Below are 22,393 nucleotides of genomic sequence, written 5' to 3' on the forward strand. Positions count from 1 at the left end.
TTGTTTTTTTTTTTTTTTCCAGTACTTTTGCTAACTTGAGTGTCTCAAACCAGCCTCGTGTGTTACCATGTGAGGGTTATTCCTTCTAAAGGCATTTCCAGGTTATAAACTTTGAACTGAACAAGGAGTGCAGTGTGCTTTGAGTTTGTATTTTTTGTTTCTTTCATTGTCACTTTGAACTTCATTCATGTGTAAAGATGGAATCGTAACACTGTGGATTTATGAGTTGCTGTGGTGTGGTTGAACCAAACACACACAAGTGTTCTAGGAAAGTAAATGCAATATGCAGGTATAATGGCTAGAGACAAATTTCTCATTCAAACTAATAGTTCTTTCCTTATTTTTGCACTCTAATATGAAAAGATTGATGCCTTTGGTTTTATGTATTAGAAAGATTCACAGTATGAGATTTTTATGTAACTGTTGAGAAACCACAAATTATTAGCTGAGATATACCAGTTTGATTTTCCAAGCTATTATGGAAGAAGTCCAGTTCCAGTAAAGTGTTTTCCTCTGGTCTTAAAATGATTACTAGAAGCCAAATGTCAAGAACAAGCCTGAATCTGTATTTATTGAGCACAGCTGGTGATCTGTCAAGCACCTACCACTGGTGTTCAAAGGCAATTGGAATGAAAGATTTGCACTGTTATGTTAGTGTAAAAAGAATGGATCTAATGGATCAAGGACCCTTCAGTCATCTTTCTTTAAGAAATCCACCTGGTGCCTGCCCTGAGCAAATGGTGCTGTGCTTCATCAGAGTAGTAATAATTCAGAAGGCTGTGTAGCTTTTTGGTACAGTAAATTTGAACTGACTTATTTGCAGTACCAAACTGGAACGGCCATGTGTTTAGGCAGTTTAATGCTCTGACAGTTAATGTGACAATAATCTTTATTTATAGGCTTCTGGCATGATCTAATCAGGTCTTGATGCCATTGTCTGTATACAAGAAGATAGTCTAAGGCCATGATGAATGATTATAGGGTACCCAGATAAGGTTTTATAGATAAAAGGATGGAAAACTCTCATCCTACCGTGTCATAGGGGTGACATGAGTAAATCTCAAAAAAGATTCCTATCCTAAGGGTGTAGAGGCAGCTCTGTGTTTCCCCTGCCTCTCCCAGTGAGGCAGTGAGGACTGGGAGGGCTCTGGAGAGCTCCACATGGTGGCAAGGGTTTGTTTCCTTGCTAAAGAACAGGCCATCTGTAGTGCAGTGTTTGCATCCCAATAGCTCCAGTTAGAAAAAAAAGTGCATGTAGGAGGGTGAGATAAATAAGTATGTGTGACTGGAACTCGCCTTGTATAATGTTAGGGGTGCATATACTTTCTTTCATCAGTTGCTAATGAGAATATCATAGGTATTTGGTAGAAATTTCACCAAAAATGGCTTGAGTTCAGCCTGGTGTGACAGTGTGAAGGAGCTTGATTGGGACTTCAGGGTTGCACAGGTTGTTTAAATTCTTAAATGCGTATTAAAAATATTCCTGGTCCATGAACCACAATAAACTCTGTGCTGTTAATGCAGAGTAGAGCTTAAAAATTAAACCTGTTTTTAAGAACAGTGTAAACTTACTTGAGAGCTCAGTGTCCAGCACTGCCAAAAGAAAAATCACCTTGCAGAAAATCTGGTGCAGTTAGCTCTCTACTGCCATTGCTGTCCCTGAATTAGTGTCCCTGAGTTAGAGCAGGATGGTCAAATTGCAATGACAAGAAGCTTGTGAATTGATTTAGTTCTGACACAGTTGATTACACATGCTAATGAATTGATTTTGTGCATTAAAAATATATATTATTTTTTTCTAGTATAATGCACTATGAAAAACCTTGGGAATTGTTTCTCTAGCATTTGACATCTTATTTTGTAAATTATCTCTCTAGAGGGCTTAAGGCTGGGCCTTCTTATTTTTTATGCATGTTCTGTGCAAGTTCAGCAGAAACATTGCTTCGAGTCTTGGTTCTGTGTGGGTTTTTAACAGCAAAATCTTTATTGTGTGTGTGCAATTACTCTAACAAATGTTCATGACATTCTGTGCAAGAAGCAGCAACAATGTGCTGCACAACTGGAGTATATAGTGATTAATTAGCAACAATGTATTTTTAATGATGGTGAGGTTTTAAGTAAATTTATAACTATTACTTAAAGCTGAGTAAATTGGGTCCCCCAAGAGATGCTCCTCCTTTTTTTTCTTCCTTTTTTTTCCCCCCTAATTAACTGTGCACAGCTATTAAGCATAACATTTTTGTAGAAGTCGTTGAGAAGTTGCCCAGGTCAAGCTTCACAGCTTAAGTTCATACCCAATGTTGTCACTTGGTCCACATTTTGGACACGATATTAAAGGTACCATCTGGCCGTCCATGGAGAAAGTAAAAGGGTTATGACCCTGTGTTAAAAACAAAACAACCCACCCATACCCAGCATACAGTTTTCTAGGTGTCCTATAAGATGTGTTCTCTTTCTCTGAAATGGCTCCCATTGATTGTACAACTGGTGTTTAAAATACTTTCGTCCCTGCTTTTTTCTGTCTGTTCAGTTATGCTCCTCAGAAGCAGCTTGTTGTTTTGCAAGCTCTTTGAGTTGAGGATGTAAAGTAAAACAAGATTTTATATGAGTGTTTTTTCTGTTTCTTTTTTTTCCCCCCTGCCCCAGATACTTCAAGAAGTGTAAAGGCATCTCCGGAAACAGCTGAAAGCTTTTTTCAGAAATTAAGAAATAAATATGAATTCACAATCCTGGTGACCTTAAAACAAGCCCATTTGAATTCAGGGGTTATTCTCTCTATTCATCATTTCGATCACAGGTAAGTCATACTACCTGCATGCTAGTTAATGAAAGTATGTGTATTAATGCAGTCAAAAATTGGACATAAATTAGAGCAAAATTGTTGTGTAACAGGTCGTTTGCAAATATTTATAGTGTTTGGGTAGGCATATTGTGCAGATTCATAAAAATTCACAAGTCCGAATCAGCGAAGGGAGAGCGGAACAGCTGTTCCCTTTAAATGTGTCTTGCCACTGAGGGCATGAAAAGCCAGTTCTCTCTTGTCATTCATAAGCATAAGGACCAGATGCTCAGCTGGTGTAAAACTGTCATGTCAATATAGCTATGCTGATTCACAAAGCCTGGCCCTGTACATCCACCTCTTCACCACTTGGTATTTAACACTGCAGGCAGGCAGTTTAAAAAAAAGCAAAAAATCCTCCATTTCTTGGGCTTACACGTCCCATGAACAGGAGAGCAGCACTTTACTTAAAATGTTGTCAAAAAAACTAAAGTGAATAACATGGAGCATTTGAGGATTATCCCTTTGATAGGATAACGACTGCTAGAGAAATAAGATATTCTTTATATATCTGTCTGAGTAATAGCTATTAAAGATAACTGCCCTATGATTCTGTGACAGAATAAAAAGGGGTTTTAAAATGTGCACTTTCTAAGCAAGCATTATCACGAGCAACAGATGATCTCTGCTTGAGGTTCATAGTCCTTTTTATTTTCCCATGTAAAATCCAATAATTCTTGATGATGGTCTCAATACAAAATAGCAAAAAAAAAAAAAAAGGAAAAAAGTGAAGACAGATGTTCAAGCAAAGCAAAATGGCTGGTTTTTTACATGACTGTACAAGTTTTCATTAGCAGGCATAGCGACAATTATTTTGTGCTGGAAGATGCTCCGATTTTACTTTTTTTCTGTTTCCCAGAGGCCCCATCTTCTGCAATTCACCCACTTAAAAAAAGCAAACAACACAAAACAAACAATAAGAGAAAAAGAAAAACATTCCCAAGGATCATCATATGCCTACTTTGTATAAACATCTTGAAGTGTTGCAAGGGGGTGGTTGAATGCCTCTTGAGTGGTGTTTACAGATGTTATGCCATAGAAGAACCATGGGGCTTCTCTGTTAACTATTACCTAATTCTCATCTGCAGGAGTGAGCAAATTGCAAGGGGCAGAATTGGACAGCTGTGATTAAGTTTCAAACTCAGACTGTACCACTGTATGTGCATATCACCCCAGATGTAAAAGTTTATTCTGTCTCAAATGAGAAAGCTAGCTGCAGAGCTAGCTTTGCCCTGACAAAGCCTGTTCCTACATTCGAAGGATGAACATAGATTGGTTGGGCTATTGCTAGGGCTAATGCAACTATGTTTGAAATACCAAAATTAAAGATGTGTACCAAAATAGCTGCAGAGGTGGGCAAATAGGTCACCAATGTGAAACTCTCAGACTTTGGAGAAGAGAATAACCATAGCCTTTTTGAAAGGAGGCAGTGTTTGCTAGAAAACCTTTTCTGGCCCCCAGAATGGCATCTAGAAAGAGATATGCTGTAGAAGATAAAAAAAAAAAATGCCTAGTGTGTAACTGGGCAAAACTCAACAAACATTAAGTTGGAGGATGGTGAACTGGGAGAAAACGCTTGCCACTTAATGAAGAGTGATAAAATTACAGAAAATAATGTGCAACAAACTTTCGTTGTAGGGTTGCAGAAGAATTTGAGATATTGTTTGGGAAAGTAATTCTTCATGTGAGTAAAGCTGGGCAAGTAGACCCACTATTGGGCTTACGCAAACAAGAGTGCATTGAATTGCTTCTATCCAGCAGCAGCGAAGAAAAGTTTAGAACAGTGTCTGGTGTCCAGGTCACGTGGCTGAACAAACATAATGCTGCTTATATCATTTGAATCTGGTTCATCATGTCATCTGCCTATGCCCATATATAATATGGTTGTAAAAGGGTGACACATAGGACTCTGAAAATCCTATTGTTTTATATTGGTATATTCTTAGGGATGGGTGGTTAGATATTTTTGACAATATATTGCTAACATTGATACTTTTTCAAGAAATTTCTTTCATACCTTAAATATTTGCAGGTTTTATTGTTACATTTTCACCATCTTTGTTTATCTGAATATTGGAATTTGAACTATCTAATTGCAATGGAAAGCATTCGTCAGGGTTTATAGCTGAAATCAGGAGGTATCTTTATGTGTATAGGTATTTTAGCTGTGAATGTATAATTATGTGGCATTGATGAGTGTTTTTGAGGCCTTTTTTGTTTTAACTGTGGAAATTCTTAGTACTCTAATGTTATAACGTTAGAGGTATGAAAAATGAAGCTAGTATCCAGTTCATATCTTGCTGAAAAAAACCCCTCCTACTACAACTTTAGCCACTGTGACCTCTTAGTCTTACTATGTCCTCTTAAATAACGCCTAGTGTTTACAATTTTTCTATAGGGATGTGTGCTTTATGGTGGTTTTAGGGATCTCTTTGTAAGCCTTTGGGTAATCAAAAAGAAAGAAGAAAAATGCCTTGTAGGTGATTTGGGCGAATAGTCACTCAGCTTTGGGTGGGGCAGCTAAAGATCAATCTACTTGTGAATATTTCATTGCTTGCTTTGGGACTATATTAGGTAACCTATTTAAAAAGAAACTTGAAGGATGTGTGTTAAAAATGTTAGGCCTAATCTGATCCCCTTACAGTCAGGGAAAATCTTCATTATATTCAGCAGGTTTAAAACCAGTCTCAACGAAAGTATGGCCGGAAAGAACTTGCAGCTATTAAATTAAATGTGCCTTTAAGTTTTTAATGAACACATTCTGGTCTATTCTGTGCCAGGATGTACAGAAGGATGTCTGTGTGCCACAGGAGCATTTGATCAATTTAATTGTGTTAAAATGAGGGCTGACTTAGGTGCGGATAATACTGGAATTAGTCTAGCATCTCTAGAGTCTTCTGTAGTATCTCCTTTAATTTTCTTTTATGATGAATGACAATAAAGACAAGAGAATGTAGTTAAAAAGAAGCACTTGGATGCGTTACATTAAAAAACTGCTGCTTCAGTGCTGGATTTCCATCTCTCTGACCTTGCTGACTTCTGACCAAGGTCTTCCCTCTAACAGTCCTTTATTTCTTACGCAACTCCCTGTCACAGCAGTCATCATAGTTGGTAGCAGAAGTAGCAATGTCAGACCTGACTCCATTCTTTTGCATCAACTTCAGCTTTGAGTAGCAAGTCTGATGTCAAAAAGTCACACTACTAATTAATGCTGCCTCATGGGATAGAATCACACCTGGCTGTATTCTTAACTTCTAGAAGTCAGTACTAGTCTGACTTTCTGCAGTGAGGAGTGGAATGGTGTTTAGGAAGGCTGGAGGTGGCTGTTAATGAAAGATATAATCAGTTATCACACTAGTAACTTCTCACATGTTTTACTTTACAGAGGTTTCATAGCAACTAATGGTTCTAGGGTAAAAATTTGTAGGGTACAAGAAAATCAACATGTTTCTTTGAAAGTGGAAAAAGATACATTCACTTATTCAGTAGCTTGGGAAATATTTATGTGTTTTTGGAAATAAATCAGAGTACAAACTCATCCTCTCTTTGGATGGGCCTAAGGACTTTGGTGCAGATATGCTAATTTACAACTGAGCACATTTCCTAAATAGCAGGTGCTTTTTAAGTTCTGTAGTTTTCCTTAAAACTGTATACTTAAAATAGTCTACATGATTCAGAGTTTACTGATTTAGTCTGTGTTGTCTAGTTCTTTTCTTCTAGGGCTTTTTTATGTTCTGTGTTTGTTTGTTTTGTTCTTTTTTGCTGGTTCCCATGTGAGGAACATAAAAAATGAATACTTCCACTGAGATACGGTCATGCTACTACTTAAGGCTTTGAGTCTTAAGAAGTTGACAGAACTGCTTTCCCGAAGTTTCCCCTCTAACGTCATATAGTGAATACTGTTCCCAGGCTATCAGAGAGATTCAGAAGTTCTTTGTGTAAATCTGAGGCTTGGGCATTTGCTGAGGCTGTGCTGTTGCTTTCACCACAAAAAGTAGTTCCTGAAAGGATTTTCTGCAGACTTAGTAATCTTCTTCTACCCTATTAAATGATTTTTTTTTCCTTTTCCTAGTTTAGTATCAAAGTCGTCTTCCCCTTTTATGATGAATATGCTTTTCTCTAGTATTTAACATAATCAAATCTATTAAAAATGATCTTAAAGTGAATGAATTTGAAATGATACCTGTTACTATCCCTTTCTAATTTACTCATATTCTTCTTCAGAGATTGCTTTTTTCCCCACTGACTAGGGCAGCCAAGGAGTTCAGGCAGTGGTAGTTTTTGGTATACCTTTGAGGTCATCCTTTCAAGAAAACTCTTGTGGTGTCAGGGAATCCATACTGCACATCAGTAATCCTTCAGATGAGTTTCTGCATCTTTCTGGGAAGATTTATGTATGGCATATGCCTGAAAGGTAGAAGTTACAAATGTTTTCTTATTTTGAGAGCATCACCTTGACCACATAGAGTCCCCTGCCTAAAATATATTGTTCTTTACAATTACAAGGTAAATATTTTGAATGATGCCTTAAGTCAAGTGGAAGCACTGTTAAATGCTGATTGGTGTGTGCTTGCTCTCAGCCTTCAATTTAGACTGTATTATCCTCTCCATTTCACTTCTGAATTTGTCTCACTTTTTTTCTTGATGGAAGAATCAGCAGAGAGATGATTTTAATCTGTGAGGGGGTTGTAATGTATGTTAGGTCTCACTATTCCGTCATATATTTTCATTTAATTGGCAACAGTGGAGAGACGTAATAAAGCTTTTCCTCCCTTTGTGGTTAGATGGCTTTATGCAACTGATGTTATATTCATATCTCTTGAGATACTATGTATTAGGGCTCTTAAAGGATGAAATCACTGGATTGTGGTTTAACCAATTTTTCCTCCAGTTAATGCTTTTTATATCTTGAAACAGAATACTGAAATCAATAGAATATTATGGACAGACATTTGCTACACTTAATTGTGTATCTCTACTAATTTATTAAATTTCTGCCTTACTTAGCGCTTTCTTTCACAGCTGTTGGTGTCTTGCGGTTATCTGCTGTCAAATGGGCTGCACTGCGCAGCAGTTCCGGACCTCTTCCAGTATCTGGGAGGAAATTATCTGTGACAATTCCTTTCTTACTGATTTAGGTGTACAGGGAGATAAATTGCCAGAGGTGTTCGTTATGTCACTTGACCATTACATTAAGACAGAGATGGAACAGCTTTTGATGTATGAGTGTCTGTATTTCTGGGCTGTAGTGTGAAGTCTCCTCTCGGACACCATGAAAGCTGCTGCAAAAGCATTACACTGAGAATAACTTCCAATATCTACCACTTAAGCCAATACTGTCAAGTTATGTTGGGTTTGTTTGAGGGAAATCTCTCATCAATAACTTGCAGAGGTTAAGCAAGAATAACATGGGGTTAATTTTCAGAAGTTAAAGCTGTACATGGCTGTTCCCCCTGCCAAAAGCAGTAGTAGCTTATTTCTGCTTTTTAAACCATGCTGTGCTGTTCTTTGGTGTCCCAGCTCTGTCTCCTGAGCTTATCAGGAGCTCACCTTCCTCCTCCCCACTTGTCCTCCGTAGCTATCCAGTGCAATGAGCAGTGTTGTGCTGGAGCAAAGCTGAAGCAGTTGACGTTTTTTGTGGTGGAAGAAAATAAACAGCAGAAGAGGTGTAAATGCCAGTGATCAGTAGCTCGCTGGCTGGGGTGCTTCAGAGGCATTTTCCTTGCAGTGTTGATCTCTGTTCTGCCTGATTTGGAGAGCGACTTGAACTTGATTCTTTTCCATCTGAGACAAGTGTCCTGAGCAGCGTCATTCTCTCTTCCGCTCCCCACTCAGTGCAGTAAAAAGCTTTGTTGGCAGTGTCTGGCCAGGGCTAAGCCAGTAAACCAAACAGTGCCCAGGCTGCAGCATTGGTCTGCAGTTGTCCATTCTGCGTAATTGTTAGCATCTTCCTTGACATGCTTTTAGCACCCTTGCAGATGACGTCAGGGCATAATTTGTGGAGCCGCATTGGCCAGGGACTGTTTCCAACAGGTAGAGTGGAAAAAACCACCTATTTCAGGGAAAAAGTGGGAGAGAGCACCCATATGGGTGTGAGTTGTAGTGGAGCACTGCTGTTAATATTTCTCTTCAAGGCCAGGGAGTGGACCTTGCTGGCTTTATTTATTAGGATAGGCATAGGAATTGATCTCAACTTGCTGAATTTAGGTTGTTCTTGTACGTAGCTTAATCTTTTTGACTGGTTAATTCTATGTAATGGAAGAGCCTCATCAGGTTCACCTGGGAGACTTTTTTCTGTCCCATTGTTTGTGCACTCTGTTTTGATATGGGAAATACCCTCTTCTGATTTCGACCATTCTTCGCTTGCAACTTCTGCTTTCAAATAGGTAATAACTGCAGGATTAAAGAGTATTTGAGAGTCTTTCAGAGTGTCTTAAGTTTGCTCTCTCTGTCTCTCATTTTAACAAGCATTTCATCCTGGATCCCACAAGCCTTGCTGCAGAATGTTTGCTATAAAAAGGTTTGGTTTCAGTGAATAGATCATCATTTTTGAACAAAAATAATCTATGTCAGAAAACTCTGCCTCTAAAACTACTCAGTGAAAGAAAGGGACAGAAACTGAATTGATGGCTTTCCTGCCCACTGTGCATTTGCACTGGGTGCTACTAATTTATACAGAACAGTAAAGACCATTATTTGTCACTCCCTGGCAAAATCGCCAGTCATCTCTTGCCTAGGTAGAGCTTTAGGTAGTCAGGGAAAAGGGCAAAGCCAGTGAAGGCCAAGCAGTAGTGTAAATGAGAGGTGGGGTTTAGGTTTTCACAGGTATCGTGTAGTTGCCACTTGGCATTTAGAATCCATTGGGGGATATTTTGTTGTTGTATTGTTCTAGGGAATGCACCAAGCAGTAAAAATTCCTAGTTAATGTTTCAGAACTCTTAAAGTGTTACTTCTAAACACAAAAATAAGGCTTGTGCTGACAGCCTAGTCGTCATATCATGGAAAATAGCAAATAACACATTACTGAAAGTGGCAATGTGGTGGCTGTGTTGCCTGAATTGCTTTTACATCTTCATAATCTACATCCAGCAGAACTGCTTACTGCTATTGTAGCCATAGTTTGCAATAAATGGGGTCTACTGAGTAAGATTTTTTTTTCTTTCTTTTTTTAGAAAATGTTTTATGTAATTGTGCCTAACAAAAAGCCAGGACTTTGGTATTAAAAATCTTCAGATAAAGATTTTTATAAGTAATGCAGTTAAAGATTTTATTTTCTTTTCTTCAGTACATGCTCTTTAATTTTATTGGTTTTCCTTTTCTTAGTGTAGATCAAAGTGATGAAGAACTCTGAACACTATACCTACAAATGTGAGTTGTAAAAGTTTAAAACTCCCCTGTAATAAATTCATAAGCAGTAAACATGATATCTTGCCTTTAGCTTCTAAAATATTTGTCTATATGCTGTAGATAGAAGTTGAAATTATTAGTTGCTTGGAGTAAGAGTGGGCAGCTGCAGTGTGCGTTTGCTGCATGAGCAGGGATGCCAAATGAACAAGTGAGCCATCAAAGACTCGGTGTTACCAGCACTGGCTGATAACTGGCTGTTAGCTGGAAGGGCCATACCTTCCTCTCTCAAATACCTCTAGTTAGGTACACTAGGACCGCCTGGTGTTTCAACTCCTTATTCTCCAGCTTTTTACTGTACATCCTGACCTGCTGACTCCCAGCTCTTATCCAGCAGTTACAATAGTGCTGGGCAGCAGAGAAAACATCACTGCTTTCTGTCTCTTTATTCCTCTGGGGCATATGAGACAAATTTCTTCTTAGGAAGATAGCCTCAGACTTAGTACATAAGGGGTCTCTGGCTTGCTGGTTTCCAAGCAGAGCATCTGATCTTTCGGTGGCTTTGGCTTTTGCCTTTGCAATGACTGCATGCACGAAGTGATCTACAGAAAGTAACAACTCTTTTTTTCAGGTTGGTATCTTCTCGTCTGTATGTCGCGCATAGTAAACCTAAGCACCTATCATCTACCGTGCAAAGTTAAATCTGTTTGACCCAGAGTATGTGTGTGGTCTTTGGGGGGTTAGAATTAAGTAGGCTTGTATTGATTAAACAACCACAGAGATCATGGTAAAGGGGGAAGCAGGTTCTGCTGTTGTACTGTATTTCTCATTGCATTTTATTTTTCACTCCAAGAGCTGTTTGCCTTTTGCAGTGTGAAAGAGCACCTTGGAGCTGTTGGGAGCACCAGCAGTGGCATTAATAATGGGACGACTTTGGCTGCTGCTCTCCCTGCAGTGGCTGGGCTGGGCTGGGCTGGACAAGAAACTAGTGATTCAGCTGATGAGGTCCCCCTGAAACTTTTCAGTAATGAGATTTCTTGGTTAGGAGAAGACTGCAGTACTGTACAGTTATTGTTTCCTTTAGGATCCAAGATCACCTTTTTCTCTCAGAAGATTAGTAATCCTGAGTGTACAGAGAAGTGTAGAGTATTTTTGCCGGTATAAATGAATTCTAAAAATCCAGATGTATTTGTTCATGCTTAGCTTACTTTCTCAAAAACCCTTTCATACCTTTGGAAGGCATGTACTCAAGTGTTACAGCCTCAGAGATGGCACATGAAGCCTCACTGCAGGCAGACTTTGCTTTTCTGCCTGTATCTGTTTGTCAGTGCTGAGGCTTGTGCCATCTTCTGAAACTCACGAGACTGAGCCAGAGCTGTTTAATTCCAGACAGTTAAACAAATTTAGAAAAGTGGAAGAGCAAGCACAATATTTTGTAAACAATGAAGTGAAAAGGATTCACTTGCATTTCCCTGTGTTTAAGTGTCGTGGTGTTAGATCAAGATGAAGGCAGTATTGTTCAAGCTGTTGTTCCACTTACTTTTCTAATTGCATTTTGCTGTTGTCTCTACAGATTATCTGTAAAACATAAATTATTCTCTTAATTCTCCTAATAGCTGTTATTTTCTTTTTCATTTTGATGCATGTTTTCTCTAATGATCATCAAGCCTTTAGAAGGTAGATGTATTTGTTAGTTTACCAAATGGAGATTGCCTGTGCATCTCAAAACAGTGTGTTAAACACAATTAAAACTCTGAGTATCGAAAGTTTTGCCCAGCTTTGTGTGGAAAGATTTCTTTGCTTATTACAACCTCATTGAATGTCAGCATTCCCTCTTAGCAGATTTTAATTCATAATTTTTTTTACAGCAATGTCTTCTTTTCATTGGGAAATCCATATTTTGTCCTCAGAGTTTTCATTATTTTACCTGCATAAGGGGAACATGAGTGTTCATTTTACACCTTCTGTACTGACTGTATGTCTACTGGTGTAGTTTGTAATAATTACCAGGACATAACATTTCAATGCATCTGTTGCCTTCCTTTTTCCAAATTGTATTTGCAACTGGTTGGAGACACTTAAAAGTTGCTGGAGGAATCGGATTCCATAATGTTCCCTTTCTCTTTTAGGTTGAGAGTGACCTTGTTTTTATCCTTGAAGCTTGAGTTATGAAGGAGGTTATTAAGCTGACTGATGTCTTGCCAGTATTGCCCATTTTTTTTTTTTTTCAGCCAGGCTTTCAATTAGTTTACTCTTCTTGCCAATGCAAAGATTATTTTTAGGCCATGATGAGGTAAATTATCTCAGGTTATAAAATTTATTGCTGACTCTAGTTAAATGCTTTGTTTATACTGGGGACAAAGAAGAAATTGCCCTTTGCCAGTTTTGCAAAAGGATAGTTGGTTTTGTGCTGTTGCTAAGTACATTCCACTGTGAAACACCATGAAGGAAGGAGAGTGCAGTGAGCCCAACCTTCTCTTAGGGATAATGGTTGTACAAGTTGGTTTGATTCAGTCTCATCTTCAGTCTTAAAAACTGCAATCATTGTCCTGTCTATTCTCTAATGTAGACAGTCTGTTAAAGTTAATGACATTACCCTAAACCACGTGCACTCAGATTACAAACCAGTCATGCCTGATTGTAGAAGTAGCAGCAGAAATAGACAAGAATGAGTTGTCCATTCTCCCAGCTGTGCATCTCCCCACATACTATGTTATTTTCACTTTAGCTGTAGGTTGCATATGATTATCAGAGAATCTCCAATTCTGTTTTTCTTTCTTGTTTTAAAAGCTTTTTAAGGGGGAACTTTAAAATGAGAAACTTAGTAATTGGAAGGCAAATGGTTTGGATTGTCAAGCTTGTTCCCAGAAGAGGTCTGATATGCAAGAGACAGGCCTGTCTGACTGAGTTCTAAGTTTGGTTATGGGGTGCTTTTTAAATGGATCTGCTGGAATTCCACCAGCAAAGCTTGTGTTTGCAATCTGCAAACCTGGTCTATGGTATAGCTGCAATGCTGCTTTTTTTTTTTTTTTACCATGTATATGCATGTATGTGCATATGTATACATATGTGTGTATATACACATACACCCCACAAATACACATACTTATTTAACAAAACAAATAAATACACATATAGAAGTTGTGCTGAAGAATTAGCTGTTCTTGATTTTGTATTTCTTCAGGGAAGTTTCATTATGAAACTGAAAAAGACATGTTAAAAGTACATCCAAACCCAGAGAAACCAGTGTTCAGTCTCAGTTCTTGCTTACTTCCCTGCTTGGCAATGGCTAATGATGTCCGTATCACAAAACTTTTGTGCATTCATGTCTTCAGAGGACCTCTACTGTGCTTCAGGATATGAAGCAATTATTCATAATAGGGTAGTTATATTTCCAATCAGATCTTGTTATGGAAAATAGTGTTGCTAGAGGTAAAAAAATACTTGGATTGGAATCTTGCATTTCTGAAAAGTGTCTGCTTTCATCTTTGTATCTCCTTATTTGTCTTTCCCCTTTTCTAAATTGTTCCTACATGATAATGAGAAGTTGTCTTATGTAAAATGTTGCTGTGCTGATAAGAATGGTTCGTGACATGGTGATGCATTTATGGTACAGGTACCTGGAGCTGGAAAGCAGCGGTCATCGGAATGAAATCAGGTTGCATTATCGTTCAGGCAGTCATCGCTCCCACACAGAAGTATTCCCATACATTTTGGCAGATGATAAATGGCACAGGCTTTCCCTAGCAATCAGTGCCTCTCACTTGATTTTACATGTGGACTGCAATAAGTAAGTTAAATGTTGTTTTATAAGAAGTTTTCACATTTGGAACATTCCAGCTCTGAGTAAATTAAATGATAACAATTTGGGACTATATTTTTTCTTCCTTTTCAGAATTTATGAAAGAGTTGTGGAGAAGCCCTTCATGGACTTACCTTTGGGTACGACCTTTTGGCTGGGACAAAGGAATAATGCACATGGTTATTTTAAGGTATGCGTTCCCTGAAAGGAAGAGTGAACTTAAAAATGATTGAGCGATAGGTGCATCTCTCATATGAGGAGTGGCTGAGAGAGCTGGGATTGTTCAACCTAGAGAAGAGAAAGATCCTCAGAGGGGATCTCATCAATTTATTTAAATACCTGAAAGTGTATGGGGAATGAAGATAAGGGATCCAGACTCAGTAGTGCCCACTTACAGGCCAAGAAGCAATGGGCAAAAACTGAAACACCTGAGATTCCATCTGAATTTAAGAAAACAATTCTACTATGGGGCTGATTGAAGTGGGACTACTATGGAGATATTCAAAAGCCATATGGACATAGTCCTGAGTAATCTGCCATGGCTGATCCTGCTTGAGCGGGGGAGTTGAAGTAGATGATCTCAGGAGGTGCCTCCCAACCTCAACTATTCTGTGCTTCTGTAATCATAATACGAATTCTTAGGGCTATGGTGTGTTGAGTAGCAGTGTATCTGATGCAGTGAGCTGTGTTTCCATCAATAAATAAAGTTGCAGAGCCAGATGCATAGGGCTCAGTGTCACCAAGTGACACAGCCAACTGCAGCCAAAGACAGGGAAAGATAAATGGCCGAGTGCAACAGAATTTCAGGAAATAAATGGTCAGATTATTGTCTGTTTCATAGATGCATTTTTCTGTGTGTGTCACAGAACACTACAGTCTAGGGAAGTCCAATTTAATTTCCTCTGTAGGATTTAGATTTCATCACAGTATCTTCTCGGCTCAGAAATGAATGAGATGACTAGCATCAATGATGAAAATGCTTTTTCCCTCAGGGGAAGAATATTTGTACATGTGTTTTGCTTACTGCTTCTACTTTAAGATGTATATAAAGCAAACACCTGGTGTATAGCAAGATTGAGAAAGTGAACGCTATGTTGAACTGGAGTGTAAATTTTGATTCCTCTGAGTCCGTTAGGTAGCACACATTGGTCATAGCCACTATCTGTCGTTTGGCCTCAGTCTTCTCTGGAGCTGCTTTTACAAATGATGGCATCCCTGTGGATGCCTTCCACACTGCACTCCCATTTTCCTCCCAGTAGGCATCTTTTTACTTAAGCTGCAAAATAGAATTGATGATGTTGATCACAGACACAATCACTTTTTAAAATATGGCATGTTAAATCTTTTTTTTCCCAGTGTAAAACACTTTGGCTGTGGTTTTCACAGCAAGTTCTGTGCTTTTGTACTAAAATCAGGTTTTGGATGTTGAAATAGTGTTTCCTGTACTTACATGCTAATAAATATCCTTGCGTATGAAGTACAGAGGTCCAGTGGGAAGCTCAGATTTGGAAACTGGAGCATGACTTTGTTTTCATTCTTCAACTGAATATATGTTTTCTTTTCCTACAAAAGACTAAGAGGATTTCTACTAAACAAGTTGCAAAATTTTATTCCCGATTTAAATAAACAGTTGACTGCAAGAATAAAATCAGAAAATATTAATGCATTATTTAAACTGATCTCAAATACACTTCATTTATTCTCCTTTTGTTTTTCTTGCGCCTTCTCAGTTTTTGACTTCTTTTTGTCAAATCATAGTCACTGCAAAGAAGCTCATTAGTTGTGGAAAAAGAAATGCTCCAGTAGTGGCCTGTATTTTTTTTTTTCTTTGAAGAAAGATATAATTAAACAAAAATATGTCTGCAAAATTTTGCCTCAATTACAAATATAAACCAGCTTGTCAGAAATACAGAAATGGATAGCTGTTAAAAGAGCATAGATAAAGCCATAATATACTGTGCTGTGATCTCCAGCATAATACAGTACCAGTGGTCAAACTGCATCTGAAAATGTGACACCGTTGTACAGGGGATTCGTCAGTTTAGAAGACGAGGGCTTTCAGTGCTTCTTAGTGTTTTGGAGAGCATGTATTTTTAGGCATTCACTGTGGGACAGCTCCTACTGATGTGATTTTGAGAGGGCCAGGTGCTTAGCTATTTCTGAAAATCAGGCTACTTTGAGCAGATTAAATGGATTGTACAGGGGGTTCAAGGTAGTCAAAATCATTAGTCGCTGTGAAAAAGATTTTATTTGGCTGTATTTGATTTTGAATATAAAATTACTGCACTAAACCAATGTGCCAGTAGGCATATTCACCGGGATATGTTTGTACCTGTTTCACATTAAGGGCTGAAGTTTGAGAGAGCAGTTCTGCGTATCTGATTTCTGGTACTGTGGAACTTCTCTCAGTACCTGGCATCCAGTAAAGGTGTTAATTTGAAATACTAGGTTCTTTAAGAGCCCATGCAAAGCCTCTCATGAACTGTCAGGAGGTTCTGATTTGGGAGCCCAGGTGGGCTTGGTGTCACAGCTCCCTTTTGTTACTTTGGGAGAATGAGAAGGATCCTGAATTCTTGGTGAGTAGCAGAGCCCAGCTTACATCAAATAGCTGATACTTGATGAATAAAGCTTCTCAAATAGTTGGAGAAACTTTAACGTTGGTTAATAGCTGAATTGTTTGAATACTTCCCTGTGTGAAGAGTGTTTTAAACTTGAATGGCTTGGACCCTGCCATTCCTCTTTTTCATGAAAGTGCCATGACTTGGGTTGTCATGCGTTGGAACTTGGTAACACTGGGGAAGGAAGGGAGGAGAAATAAATACAGTGAGCTTTCTGGTGCACTCTTCAAAGAGATCTTTGTTTCTGACTTCCAGAACACGTGCTGTGGGAGGTCTTGACATGGAGCCCTGCCTCAGGCACACCTTTTTTTTCCGCAGTTGTCTAATCACTGCAGCTCCTTGGCAGCAAGGGGAAGCATCTGATTGCCCTAGATTGTCGCTGTAGTACTAAGAGAGAAAAGCAGACTTGGTACTCAAGTATGCTCTTCTTTGCCCTCCAGTGACACCTGCTTTTCTTTGTAGGTCACTTAGGTTGCTAAGTCACCCCAGGTCATTCACTTGAAGTCAAAATTCTGTGGTTTTTTTGACTTTGCAACATCTGTATTGAATGCCCTGTGCATGTGAATGAAATGTGGACTTTTGCATTGTGTTCTTAGTGTCATGAAACATTCTCTTTATAAGCACACTGAAGCATGTTATAATTATTTTTCTTTTGCTCCTAAGAAGGAGTTTTGGAGATGCAGGGAGGAAGCCATGGATGAAAGGAACATCTGGAATATGATAGGATGGCTCACTTTGAAATTACTATTTGGCCTTTGCTTTCGGAGAGCAGCAAAGTGGCTGCTAATTATAGGTTAATGACTAAGGGTGCATGTAAATTCTGCTGCAAGCACGGGATCTATTCTGCTGGGTGAAACCTGTTCTTTCCAGATGGCATAGTTGCATTTCTTGCTAAACTTCCCCTAAGTTCTTGCCAACATGCAACTCTGCAGCAGCGTAGCAGACATGTAGCTTCTCAGCATTCTGCATGCTTTGTGGAAGAATCCCCATGAAAATCTGTCATGGTTTAACCCCAGCTGGCAGCTAAGCATCAGAGAGCTGCTTGCTCATTCTCTGCTGGGGGAAGAGAAGCAGAACGGTAAAAGTGAGAAAAGTCATGGGTTGAGGTAAAGACAGTTTAACAGGTAAAGCAAAAGCTGCTTACAAAAGCAGAGCAAACCAAGGAATTCATTCACCACTTCCCATGGGCAGGCAGGTGTTCAGCCATCTCCATGACAGTAGGGCTCCATCACGAGTAACCATTACTCAGGAAGACAAATGCCACCACTCCAAAATCCTCCCACCCCCCACCCCTCTCTTTCTTCTTCCCTCAGCTTAATATGCTGAGCATGACACCATGTGGTCTGGGATATCCCTGGGGTTAGTTGGGGTCAGCTGTCCCTGTTGTGTACCCTCCCAACTCCTTGGGCATCCCCAGCCTTCTCACTGGTGGGATGACGAGCAGAAAAGGCCTTGAGGAAGCTTCTCAGCATTCTGCATGCTTTGTGGAAGAATCCCCATGAAAATCTGTCATGGTTTAACCCCAGCTGGCAGCTAAGCATCAGAGAGCTGCTTGCTCATTCTCTGCTGGGGGAAGAGAAGCAGAACGGTAAAAGTGAGAAAAGTCATGGGTTGAGGTAAAGACAGTTTAACAGGTAAAGCAAAAGCTGCTTACAAAAGCAGAGCAAACCAAGGAATTCATTCACCACTTCCCATGGGCAGGCAGGTGTTCAGCCATCTCCATGACAGTAGGGCTCCATCACGAGTAACCATTACTCAGGAAGACAAATGCCACCACTCCAAAATCCTCCCACCCCCCACCCCTCTCTTTCTTCTTCCCTCAGCTTAATATGCTGAGCATGACACCATGTGGTCTGGGATATCCCTGGGGTTAGTTGGGGTCAGCTGTCCCTGTTGTGTACCCTCCCAACTCCTTGGGCATCCCCAGCCTTCTCACTGGTGGGATGACGAGCAGAAAAGGCCTTGAGGATATACAAGCACTGCTCAGCAATAATTAAAACATCCCTGTGTTATCAACACTGTTTGCAGCACGAATCTAAAACATAGCTCCGTGCTAGCTACTATGAAGAAAATTAACTCTGCCCCAGCCCAAACCAGCACAAAATCATACAGGACTTACATGAATGTTGTTTTCCTGACTCAAGTTCCTGTAATCTTCACTTCTATTTGACAGTTACAGCTTAGTAAGAGATTTACATTTTAAAAGTGTTTCAAAGTAACTAAAACTGCAACAGTTTTTCAAATTACTTTTAAAGGTAATTTTCAAGTTTTTCTCAAATGGCTAACTAAAAATAACAATGAATTCAAAACCACCAAATTCTTGCCACATAATAACATCTTGACATTTAATCTTATGTCTTTAAAAATGGTCCAGTATGTCTGTACATCTTTCTATTATACTTTCTGCTTATTCTTCTATCACTGCATCGAGTCAAGGCAAGAAGCTGTATATTCATAAGTATTGTTTTTATCAGGCAGTTTTTCTGTGTGGTCTTTAATGCTTTGCATGGTGAATGAAAAACGTAATTTTGACAGGTATAAATAATGTATCCTTTTTTTCTCTCCACTTACACATAGGGCATAATGCAAGATGTGCAATTACTTGTCATGCCTCAAGGATTTATTTCTCAATGCCCAGATCTTAATCGCAGTAAGTCTATTAATTCTTATACCATAAAATGAAAGCTGTGCTTTGTACCTACCTTCTGTCCTACAAGCTTTCTTAAAACCTTGAGTTTCACTGTATTGGTTGTCAACTCTGACATGATTGAGCCTATTGTGAATACAGTTTGTATGTTATTAATATGCATATTTTGTTGTTCTAGCATGCCCAACTTGTAATGACTTCCATGGACTTGTGCAGAAAATTATGGAACTGCAAGATATTTTAGCCAAAACATCAGCTAAGGTAATGTTTACTAGGAATCACAGCATGGGAGAAATGAGGACTCTGTTATTTTTTAGATTATTTGTGCATATGTGGGGATGTGCATGTGAGTGTGTGTGGAACATCCCTGCATGGTATGTTTCTATGTTTGTATTTATATATCTGTGCCTAGTGTCTATATGTATGAATTCCCAGTTCAGAAAGCTTCCTGGTGTTTTAATATTTTTAAAGAATCATATATTTTAATAGGAAACAGAATCCAAATCCCTGAGCATGGAAGGGGCTCATAGATATTCAGACTCTATTTATTAGGCTAACAAGTCAATAAATCTAGAATGAAATAGGTTGCTGTGCTTATAAGCTTATTGCAGCAAGACTTATTGGTCCAAGACTTTTCCAGACCTCAGCTGCCAAAGGCATGTTCAGGCAAAATATATACAAAACAAGGAATTAATACAAGGGATTAAGAATCCAAAACAGCATTTTCTTCTTTTCTATTTTCCCTAGAATATCACACCAAAGCCATTAATGTCTGCTGGTGAATATAGACTAATATTCTGGCTTTAAATGTCAGTTCTGTAGATGTCTGCAGGAATAGCTGTTTTGATACAGAAATGTTAAAAATGCCTTGGTTGTAGTGGAGAAACAATTGCTAACATGTTGGTTTTGAGTTTTACCTCCAATTTTGCCTCTCTATTCAGATTTGGGTCTTTTGTGTATAATCTAGTATCTGCAAGTAGTTAATGTAGAACAAGAGTCTTGATCACTTCACATATACAAAGATGAGAAATCAGTGGCAAACCCCATCTTGATCTACTTGCTTTGTTTCATGATGTTCCTGATGTTAGAGAAAGATGAATTGCATTGTCTTGCTTCTTAATTCCCGTCTCTGAATGACTGATGGTTTAATCATAGTGTATTTTACCATGTTTTATTGTCTTTGACTGCATTTGCCTACCTACATGTATTATTTCATCTACATGCTTGATGATCATGTTTATACTAATGTGGAAACCACTTACAAATTCACAACTTCTTTGTGAACTATAAATACAGTTGTCCCAAGCTGAGCAGAGGATGAACAAATTGGATCAGTGCTACTGTGAAAGGACCTGCACAATGAAAGGCATGACTTACAGAGAGTTTGAATCCTGGACAGATGGCTGTAAGAACTGCACTTGCATGGTATGGCTACAGTTTGAGTGGATACTCAGGAATGCTAGTGTTTCCTGTGATTACAGTTTTACTGAGGCAAATAATGAGAAAACTTCCAGGTGTGTACTAGGTAGTAACAACAAAGTGCTAGAAAACCTATTCTACATCTAAGGAATAGTATTAATGAATGTATTGTTTCAGCAGTGCCAGCATATGTAGCTCCCCTATATTTCATGTCACCATACACAGATGCTATGCAATATATTTAGCTATCATGTAATTCCCATGCACTCAGTTGCAAATGGTTTCTCTGGATAATTAATTCCCTGCTTTTTGTCACTATAAATGTGGCCTTTTTCTTAGCAAATTATTTAATTGATCCCTTGTGTCTGATTCCCTTTGGTTGCCTTTGGTTGCCTTTGGTTACATCTAAGCGTGTAATACAAAGTAAAAAGTTAGGGTCATGTATGAATGCTCTGCTATATCACAAATGAAAAAGATTTGTTAGGTGGATGGAAGATTCCCAAAGGTATCACAACTGCAGAAGTGATAGCATGGTCTAGTATCCTTTCAGGTACCAGATCATGGCATCTTTGTTATTGCCCATTCATGTAAAACTCATTAATTTCACTCGAACTCCTTAAATGCCTAATCCAAAGGCCATTAGAAATCAGTGAAAAGGCTGTTGTTGTCTGTACTGCACCTCAGATTGATTTGCTGCTATCTGAAATTTGTCAAATGTTTGTCCTTAAGTTCAGTATGATTTTGATATTTATATTTCTGGAGGGATATTAATTTTGCTTTTAGTTTTTTGTGTTTGACGAGAAGATGACTTAGTCCATGATATGAAATCTGGCTGATAGCTATTTAGATATTGAATTTGGTGTTAAATGCATTAGGTATTTTTGTCTCAGATTTTTCTTGCAGCTGTGATATTATTACCTTGTAGGAATGTATTGTCTCTTGTGTGAAAATCAGAAGGCAGAGTATTGTTCTGTGAGGTTGTTATTTCACACTGATCTGCCAATTTGCTGCTGACTGGCAGAATGTTTTACCTCCGAATAGATTTGCCTCTAAAAAAAAAATAAAGTTTGATCATTATCATCTCAAAGAACCCATCATATATGTCTAAAAGATTGTACGTATGATATTCTAAAGGTATAGGTTCTGTTCTCGTAGTTACTAAAAGAGACACGTTAAAATGTATTTTTGGATGTTAGAGAGTTCATTGCATTTAAAAATAGACTTTAAGTTCCTGTATTTGAGAACATCTCTGCTCTTGCTAAATATAACTACCAGTTAAGCACCTTTTATTCTTCTAGAATGGTACCGTGCAGTGCGAGGCTTTGATTTGCCCCCTCTCTGACTGCCCGCTTAACTCTGCCCTGGCGTATGTGGATGGCAAGTGCTGCAAAGAATGTCAATGTAAGTTTTACTGTGGTGATTCCTTCAATGAATATTTCGAAGTCTGTAAAGAAAAGGAACCTTTCTGTAAACATGTCAGTGAAAGAACTGGTCAGGAAATGAAATATTTGAGTTGAGGAATGAGGGAACTTTGACTTCTCTGAAATATTTTTGGAAATTGATAACCAGACGGTCTTAATTTTTCAGGTGAGGGTATTCAATTTTTTTTTTTTTTTTAAGCGTAGGTATTTCTTATCAATATTTAAAAGAAAAAAAAAGATAAATTAAAAAGCTTTCTGCAGACTTTTATAGTCTATCTTTTAGACCAAACTGCTAGAAATTCA

At 38.6% G+C, this 22,393-nt stretch overlaps 1 protein-coding gene across 1 annotated transcript in view; it reads left to right on the forward strand.

Moving 5' to 3' along the window:
• Positions 1 to 22,393, forward strand: part of LOC104404603 (protein NEL-like) — a gene marked incomplete at its 3' end in the record, with an annotated part of 60,073 nt that overhangs the window by 10,712 nt on the left and 26,968 nt on the right. Inside the window, exons 2-8 of the mRNA XM_010013064.1 lie at positions 2,647 to 2,797; positions 13,800 to 13,973; positions 14,079 to 14,175; positions 19,181 to 19,253; positions 19,429 to 19,511; positions 20,547 to 20,675; positions 21,968 to 22,070. Of these exons, the coding sequence (XP_010011366.1) occupies positions 2,647 to 2,797; positions 13,800 to 13,973; positions 14,079 to 14,175; positions 19,181 to 19,253; positions 19,429 to 19,511; positions 20,547 to 20,675; positions 21,968 to 22,070 (810 nt within the window). The remainder of the gene's footprint in view (positions 1 to 2,646; positions 2,798 to 13,799; positions 13,974 to 14,078; positions 14,176 to 19,180; positions 19,254 to 19,428; positions 19,512 to 20,546; positions 20,676 to 21,967; positions 22,071 to 22,393) is intronic.

The sequence above is a fragment of the Nestor notabilis genome, unplaced genomic scaffold (assembly GCF_000696875.1).
Source record: "Nestor notabilis isolate BGI_N333 unplaced genomic scaffold, ASM69687v1 scaffold11974, whole genome shotgun sequence".
NCBI lineage: Eukaryota > Metazoa > Chordata > Aves > Psittaciformes > Psittacidae > Nestor > Nestor notabilis.